This window comes from Temnothorax curvispinosus, unplaced genomic scaffold (genome assembly GCF_003070985.1).
Source record: "Temnothorax curvispinosus isolate PA1 unplaced genomic scaffold, ASM307098v1 QBEX01018505.1, whole genome shotgun sequence".
In the NCBI taxonomy this organism is placed as follows: Eukaryota; Metazoa; Arthropoda; class Insecta; order Hymenoptera; family Formicidae; genus Temnothorax; species Temnothorax curvispinosus.
Window position 1 is genome coordinate 1 of NW_020228285.1, and position 9,194 is coordinate 9,194.

General features: G+C 34.5%; 1 protein-coding gene across 1 annotated transcript; it reads left to right on the plus strand.

Annotated features, from left to right (window-relative positions):
* Window positions 1-6: 6 nt before the first annotated feature.
* LOC112468462 (vitellogenin receptor-like) lies at window positions 7-8,007 on the plus strand. The gene is made up of 19 exons (XM_025037659.1): window positions 7-114; window positions 212-482; window positions 590-795; window positions 979-1,122; window positions 1,203-1,342; window positions 1,700-1,827; window positions 2,132-2,328; window positions 2,664-2,845; window positions 3,077-3,351; window positions 3,555-3,853; window positions 4,177-4,419; window positions 4,488-4,640; window positions 4,805-4,950; window positions 5,028-5,122; window positions 5,253-5,484; window positions 5,597-5,774; window positions 5,880-6,168; window positions 6,277-6,412; window positions 6,618-8,007. The coding sequence occupies exons 1-19, from the start codon at window positions 93-95 to the stop codon at window positions 6,717-6,719; spliced, it is 3,438 nt and encodes a 1,145-aa protein (XP_024893427.1). The 5' UTR covers window positions 7-92; the 3' UTR covers window positions 6,720-8,007.
* Window positions 8,008-9,194: the final 1,187 nt, after the last annotated feature.

The window sequence follows — 9,194 nt, forward strand, 5'->3', positions numbered from 1 at the left end:
TTACAGACAAAGCATTTATAAATTACTATCATGAATGGTTGGGAAAGCCGAAAGTGACAAATATCTCAAATTCACTATCCCACGTACAGAACATGTTATCGGATCCGCTCTCTGGTATATAGAATTGCTATTTTACCAAAAATGTTACAGGCAGCGATTTAACAATCGATTTTTGGTGTTAACTTTTTTTTAAATATTAAAACTTATTTAGGCCAGGTATTTATACAAAAGGAAACAAGGTTAAATAACAGACTTGTATCAGACGTCATGCGCTATGATCCAGTCAGCAATACATTTGAAAACATTATGAGAATCCATACGGCATATGAAGGGGTAGCATTTGATTACATTGGCAATAACTTGTATATATCAAACACACAAAACAAATCTATCGAGGTATACAATGTAAAAACCTTGGCAATGACGGTCATTCATTATTTTCAAAATTATCCTTTATCTATTGCATTAGCGCCCGAAGAAAGGTACGGCGTTAAATTGATTATATACTTATCATTTACGAGATGGTGATCAGTGTTTGTTAATAAAGCAGTTATATATAATATATAATATTACATATTATATATTGTAGCAAAATGTTCGTACTGTTCAAAACAGCCAGAAATTGGCATAGCGATTCTTATATATATGAAATGAGAATGGACGGACTTGGTGAAAGAAAGTTAGTTACGAACTTGACAGGTCTAACGGTACCATCAATGTATTACGATAGAGACAGTAGAACACTCTTTCTGAGTGATCGGAATGCTGGTTCCATCTTATCTTACTCGAATAACGGTTTGTATTCTAGTTTTTATTTTTATTTTGGATCTTGTTTCACAGAGATAGACTTTGAAATATATGTATATTATTGAATTAATAAATTACATTTTATGACATATATATCATTATATGTATATTTGCAATATTTTATTTCTAAAAATACGAATATTGTGATAATATCAAGCATCAAATTTTTAGACACGCATGTTTTTCGTACTGGATTAAAGATGCCTAAAAGTCTTACTGTCGCCGGTGACAATATTTTTTGGATTGAAGTGTCGTCGAGGGCATTATACTGGACAAGTTTTAAAGCAGTTTCGAACCATAAAGCTGTTGCGTTCCGTGAGTTTGTTTAATGCTTGTTCAATAACGTAGAATGTATACACATAGGATGGATAGTCAATAAAATGATATCTTTTTAGATATACCCGATGGCCTTATTGTTCGATCAATGATGTCACTTGTGGTAACTTTGCGCAAAGATGCTAAACAGGAGCACGATTGTCAGAAAAATAATGGAAATTGCTCACACGTGTGTTTGCTTTCCTCCATTACTTCATTTGTAAGTATGCAAAGTCAATGCATGAGGGCGATACATTCATGTGCTAATTATTCGATTAATGCTAGGATCTCATAAGGTAAGAAGAGGCTATTCGAGTCGGTTAAAGACAAAATCGGATAGAAAATTTTTGAGACAAAAAGCTAAAAAGCTCCGTGTCTCAAAAAGTCTTCCTACCCTTGAAAAGCCCTTTTCTATCTTGAAAATTTCGCATTCAATTTTTCTTTAACTAACTGAAATAACCTCTCCTTGCCTATGCAATTAAAACGTTGGTACTTTGATGTCATCTTATCCACGATACTATATTATTTGTCGAAGAAATTTAAGGTAATCATTATTACGTGATGATTAAACTTCCAGATTTGTGCTTGTCCTCCCGGAATGGAGCTATCATTAAATGACAATCGTACGTGCATTTTGCATCATGAATGTCCTAAGAACGAATATAAATGCAGCGAGCACAACGTGTGCATAAAAAAGGAGCAATTGTATGTTTAATTAGCATTTTTATGCATAATCCATAATAAAATAATAATCCAAAATAAAAGATAATAGGTTCATTATCTAGAGATTGTCGATACTTTGACAATTATAATGTTCAGTAGTTATGACACATTTTAATATGTTATTCTTTATACGATTTTATCAATATTGGCTAACTTGTCTTGAATTTCCACATCTTTGTACTTAATTTTTTTTTTCTACAAACTTGAGAAATATTTATTATTCTGTTTCTTATGGATTCCGTATGTGACGCGAATATTATAAATATCTTTGGAATCTGCAACTTAGGTGCGACGGTGTCGCGCATTGCCCGAACGGTGAAGATGAGACGATAGATTGCAAGGAAAAGGGGAAACGTTGCAAGGAAGATCAGTTCATGTGTAAAAACGGCGAGTGCATCAGTTCGAAAGGTCGTTGTAACTCGCATTTTGATTGCGCCGATCAGTCGGACGAGGAGAACTGCGAAAAACCGAAGTGCAGAAAAAGTAATTACAGTGACAAACACGTTACACATGCATTCTTCTTCTATCTTATCTATTACCCTTATAGAAATTTAATACTGTAAGTCATTAATTGGCTAGTAATTAATTACTTATATTTTGTGTATTAAAATCATTAAAAACAGTATTTTTAATACTTGAAATAAGTAATTAATCACTAGCCAAATAAACACTTACAGTATTAAATTTTTGTAAGGGTAATCGCATCTGAATGCAAACATTGAACGAATATCTGAACAGACTCGTGATCTTTCTCTTTGTGAACGCATTTTGATCAAACTCATACAGTCGTTTATTCGCTTAACGTATGTTTCTTTTAGATGAATTTCAATGTCGCGATGGAACTTGTATACTGGATGCCAAAGCATGCAATGGCGTTTTCGATTGTGGCGATTATAGCGATGAGCAATTTAATTATTGCGAATCGCGCACGTGCGCTACAGACAGATTCATGTGCAACGAGGGTAATTGCATTCCGAAGAGTTTCGTATGCGACGGCCTGGTAGATAACAATTATGTTAATACTTTATACGATTAATGCACCTGCTGTATTTACTTCGTTCTGTAAAGAAAAGAAACCGAACGTTAATAACATGTTGTCTTGCAAGGAAGTTGCAGAACAAAATGGGTAGAAACGACCGTTTTTCTTACCAAAATATATAAGCTTTTTGATTGATTTCTTCATTTGCAACATATATTAATATCATTTTATATAATCGTGTTTGTATTCAAGCCCGATTGCATGGACGGATTGGATGAAGCACACTGTAAGCCACAATACCCAATCGTCAATATCAGTTCAATATCAACGAACCGATGTCAAGATGGATATTTCCAATGCGCCAATGATAATTGCATATCTCTTTCGCTGAAGTGCGACGGCATCGACGATTGTCACGATGGCAGCGACGAGAGACATTGCTCAAGTGAACTAAATTACATGGTTAATTGCACCGCGAATGAGTATCACTGTTTGAACACTAATTTATGTCTCCCGAAAAAAGTAAGGTGAGTCGATCGTTTTAAAATATATAAGCGTGGATCGGTGAACAATATGTACGAACATTTTCGAACGTTATTTTAACTTTTTTCGTGAAGATTTTTTTTTAATTACGGACTGCTGCGCAGGCAAATAGTCACAGCGATTTCCTGGAAGAAAACTACAATCTCAATCCTAAAAATGTGCTGTGTACATTGATTTTTTTTTACAGATGCAACGGCGTAGATGACTGTCCGGGACACGATGACGAGCACGATTGCAATCTTTGTTCCGAGGGATATTTTGCCTGCGACAATAAGAAGTGCATTCGGGAGTTTTGGGTATGCGACAAGGACGACGATTGCGGCGACAATTCAGATGAGAAGGACTGCGACGGCAATAAAAAGATGATCACCGAATCTGGCAAATGTGACGAATTCAAGTGTTTTGCCGGCACTTGTCTGCCATACAGCAAAGTATGCGACGGTAATCGAGATTGTCCAGACGGTAGCGATGAAAACGGAAAATGCCGTACGTAGTCAATCTTTCCTGCGCTATTAAAACTGTCCCTGCCAAAAATATCATTTTGATGAGAAATTTAACAAAGTATCCGGAGTGTTTTTTGCCTTTGAAAAATTCGTGGAAATCATCTTTTCTTCACTATAAGTTTATGAAATATACTTATATTATACACGTATATTATACTATTATATTATACAGTTTTAAACTACCACATATTGACGAATTAAAAGAGACAGAAAATTATATATCTAAGAAAATTATATCTTGTATATTAGTATATAACGCTATATTAATATACGCTATTCACAGATACGTTATATTTTTATGTGTAGAGAGCGCCTGTACGAGGAGGGACAATTATTGTAAAGGTGTATGTTACAAGACACCATTAGGCGCAGCTTGCGGCTGTCAGGATGGATATCGCTTGGCTGCCGATATGATTTCTTGCGAGGACATAAACGAATGCGAACAGGACGTTTGCTCGCAAATTTGTCGAAACACTGTGGGCTCTTACGAATGCTCGTGCTACGACGGATATATTCCCCGTTATGACCAAGTTTCTTGCAGAGCTATCGGTAAATGATCTTAATTAAACGTTTGTGCAAGTCATTTAAAGTAATAAACATCATTGACAATTATTTAGGACCGACAATGGAATTCATTACTGCCAGTGAGAATGATATTAGGAGGATCTCGTCTAATTTACACTTCGTTGAAATAATTGATTCATTAACGGACTCGAGTGTAAGCGGTCTCGACGTGAACGCGATCCACGACACTGCTTATTGGAGTAGCGGTTAGTCTCTTGTTTCAATCTTATGTATCGAGTCAATTATTAATACACAATATGTCTGGAGGACATAAAGATCCAAAGAATTCCCATCCAATAACAGATTGGAAGCGTCTTTCAAAAGAATTTTGCATTATCTGATTAAATATTGAGGAAAAACATGATTGCAGATGAGTTCGGCACTATTAAAAAAATCAACGTTTCAACGAAGAAAATAAGCACAGTTAGGATTGTTGAGCATCCGCAGGCACTCGCAGTCGATTGGATTACTGGTAACGTCTATGTCATTGATAACGGCCGGCCGAATACGATTAAGGTATATAACTTCTTTTCAACATGAAGTCAATAAAAGAATATCGTGATCTGAATATTTATTTAATTAATTAATTGAAGGTATGCGATTTGGAGAAACAAATATGTGCGACGCTGGTCAAGATAGAAGATAATAAGGCAAAAGTAGTGTCCCTTATAGTTGACCCGATTAACAAGTAATTCTTTTTTATTCTATTTGCAGTTTTCTCATTTTATCAGTCGTTTATTTAACGGACTTATGTCAATTTAATAGACATCAATATGACATTAGAATTTTAGACTTCAAAATCGTTCTTGATATTGTAGATTGCTATTCTGGACTCAAATCACTTGGGATACGGTCCAGCCGTCCAGCAAAATATATCGAGCAGATATGATGGGCTTGGACATAAAGATGATCAATTCTCATACAGGCTTCGTGACCGGGATGGTAATCGATCATATAAAATCTAAATTATATTGGTCGGACAGTTACCTGAGAACCATTGAATCATCTAATTTGGATGGAAGCCAAAATAGCACGTTCTTACTAACAAATGTATGTTAATAGGTTCATTATGTCAATCCGTTCTCTTACAACAAAAACATTTTATATAAAATATAAGCATTTCGCGTGCTCTTTGTAAACATATTCCTTGCTCTTTTTTAAGATATATCGTCCGTTAGGCATCGGTATGTATGAGCAGTCGCTTTACTGGTTTATGGGCTCGAATGGTCAACTGCAAAGTTGTAAGCTGTATGGTAAAAGACAGTGCGAAACGATAGATCTAGGCACAAATAATATTCACAAGTATTTCGCGATTCATCATATTTCCACACAACCTTCCGGTTGGTATAAATATAATATTTAAGAAAAATAATCTCGAAACCAAATCCACGTATTAATCTTAACAGAATTACGAAGTAAAATTAAATTATGTATTTATTTGGTAGGTAAAAATCCTTGCGACGGAAAGTATTGTGACTATATGTGCGTTCTGAAGAAGGACAACGCAACATGTATTTGTTCAGATGGTCAACCGATACAGTCCAATAGCACTTGCTCGACAATGAATGAGGTGAAACATGCTCCTAGAAGCAGTTGCTCGTCAAGGAATACACGGAATACAAGTGGCGTTTATAGCATAACAATAATCGTATTGTTAGTTTGTGTTCTGGCGTTATGTGTTTACTACTACTATCAAAAAAACAGATTAAAATCGAAATCAGCAAGCGATTTAAGGTACGTCCCAAATTTATTTTAGTGTTAAATTTTACTAGAAATCGATCTTTAAGTGTAATATACAATTATTACTCGCATATAAAAATATTGTACAATGTTGTGTAATAGCTGCAACAGCATTCGCTTCCAAAATCCCTCGTATGATCGAAGCGACGAGGTTGAAGTAACACTCAACTCGATAGCCACAGATTTAGCTTCTGGACAGCACGAATATGTTAATCCTATCGATGAAAAATTTTTGAAGGTAAGTAGTAATTTCACACTTGGACGCGCGACATTGTCTTACGACTGTGTCGTATACAGCTACATTTATCTAATCACAATACGTATTATTTAAATTTCTGTGTAACCACGTGGATTACGATTATGCACGAAACAGCTATTAATTAAGAGCGCTATTCAGATGCAATAAGTTATTACAGATTTAAATATTCAACATCCTTTTGTAGACTGCAATGGAATATAGCACACAGAGATCAGATGAATGCTCGGAGGAAAAGAATGTCGAAGAGACAGATAAAGAAAGCGCGTTGCTATATTTCGCAAATTAAAATAATTCAACTACACTCGGGGAAATATCTCAAGAGTTAATGTGTAAAAATGAAAAAGTTATTAGTTAGTTAACAAGATGTTTTACATGACTAAACATTTCTTAATGTTTAGTATTATAAATAGCAAGACGCTATTGGTGAATGTGCCTATAAATGTAATGTATATATAGATATTATGTACGTAATTCACAATCAGACACTTGGATATACTTATTCATAATCGCTATGCGTTAAGTATACCAAATGGGTTACGTTATGTATAGCCATGTTCTACAATATCTGTATCAAACGTGAATATTTCTTAGCCTACGCATTTCGTCACTGCCGGGTGAAGCGAGGCGGATTGTCGTTCTTATCAGCAATTTCGATTTGGAACACCTGTTGTCCTTTATAGTGCTTGCCGGTTCTGAACAAGGCACTCGGAGAATTATCCGTTGCTATTATTTTCACATTGTAGATATATCTTTGACTTCTCTGTCGAATGTCACTAACGTGGTGATATTACCAGTTTGCGGGTCGATGGCAAAGAGGTCCTTGAAGTTCTCCAACTCGTAGCTAACCTGATTATTAGCGGATGTTCCATCAATGTCAATGGCTCGCAGTTGCAACACAGGAACTCCTCGGGGTTCGTTCTCTAACACGCTTCCTCTTTTGATATTACGTAAGACCGAAATGTTGTCATTTATGTCTAGAACTTTGATATCGACCACCGTTTCAGCAGCTATATAACTGATACTTGTTTTGTACTCTCACTATTAATGAGTATTGCGTGTTACTCTCGTAATCAAGATGCTGAGAAAGCTTGATATTTGTTACATCTTTATTGGATTCCAATCTAAAAGTGTTCTTCTTGTTGGTTTGTTCTGTCCGGCCGGTCACGAGCTCAAACAGTAGATACGAATTGTCCGAATTACTAGAATTTTCGATGTTGGAAACCGCTTTCAAACGGACAATACTAGAATCGAAGTCGTTAAAATTCTCATGGGTATTGGGTAAATGATGAAAAGTAAAATATGGCTATATAAAGTGTTGTTATGTAAAATATATTTATTCTTAATTGTTTTTGCATGTTCTATTTCAAATTTGCAACATGCTCAAGCATGATGTAATTTTTATACAAGACTATAAGCTATAAAAAATTTGTACATACATTCATTTATAATATATCAACATCAACATTTATATCAACATTATGTATATTCTCATACATGAATTATCCGTTGAATTATCTATCGTAATACGTCATAAAAATATAATATTGTTTTTACAATTTTGTAAAATATTTAATATAATACTCTGTAAAATATAATACAGAATAAAATTTTTATGTTGTTAATAGTTAGTTTTAACAATTATATACAAATATTTTATTTTATATATATATATATATATATATATATATATATATATATATAATTTAAGTATTAAACATATCGACAGTTAGTAATTAATCTCCAAGTTTTGAAGTACGTCCTTCTTGCGTCTAACGAGAAAAATTAACATTTCTCTTCCTTCCTCTTCAGTCAGCAGAATAAATGGAAAGGTATAATTGTTTAACGAGAAATAAAAGAGATACGTAAAAATTCTGTTGCACATTTATTTAGCTACAACCCTATTGCGTTTGTATGGCTCCTGAAAATGTATCTTCTCGGTATTTATTTTTTGATAATCTATATATTTATTCGGCAAAACTCTCGGGAGGATCACGTGAAGATAAGAGACTCGATCCCGGCATGGATATCCGCAGCCTACCGTTTATTATTATTGTGACAATAGTCAAGGTTGAAGTAACGACCGCGAGCAATTCGTAATTCCAATGATACTCTTACAGAGACACGTGTCGGGCACATGCCATGGATATTCCATAGTCGATAATGAAGCTCGGCTCGTCTGGATGTACATTAGGCCTGAATAATTTTAATGGTCCGCAGAAAATTGTCGTAAAGAAGATATCGACAAAAGATGAAGATATACTTTCGCTCGAATTGTTCGTCTTATGATAACGCGCCATGGACTTCATCAAGCAACGCGGCATACTTCCTGATATAAATTATGGCAATTCATATGGCAATGGCACTGCCGGGCACTCGATCGGCTTTTATTTTCTTCAAGCAGTAGCGTATTTATCGAGAGAGCTCGCGACTAACCCAATAAATAATTACAATTAATTGGGATATCTTATAAATTTTACCAATTTTTTTCTATTTGATATTTCGCTCACTATGCGATACGATAGAATGTTATTACATCTTATTTAAAATGACAATTGTAAAATAAAACCAACATTAATTAATCCATATAAGACAATATTTTCTCAGATTTCTTCGCGTTTGTCGATTCGTCAAATAGAAATCGATTATTCTTATTTTATTTATTAAAATGTTATGTATTTCCAGTTTTATATATATTTCTTGAAATTTTTGCTCCGATCTTTATTATTATATCTCTGTAAAATTTCCATACGTTTGGCTGCCC

Coding starts and splice junctions, on each gene's coding strand:
- LOC112468462 (XM_025037659.1), top strand. CDS start 93: ATGTTATCGGATCCGCTCTCTG. Junction 2,329..2,663: donor AAAACCGAAGTGCAGAAAAA/GTAATTACAGTG, acceptor TGTTTCTTTTAG/ATGAATTTCAATGTCGCGAT. Junction 4,420..4,487: donor AGTTTCTTGCAGAGCTATCG/GTAAATGATCTT, acceptor ACAATTATTTAG/GACCGACAATGGAATTCATT.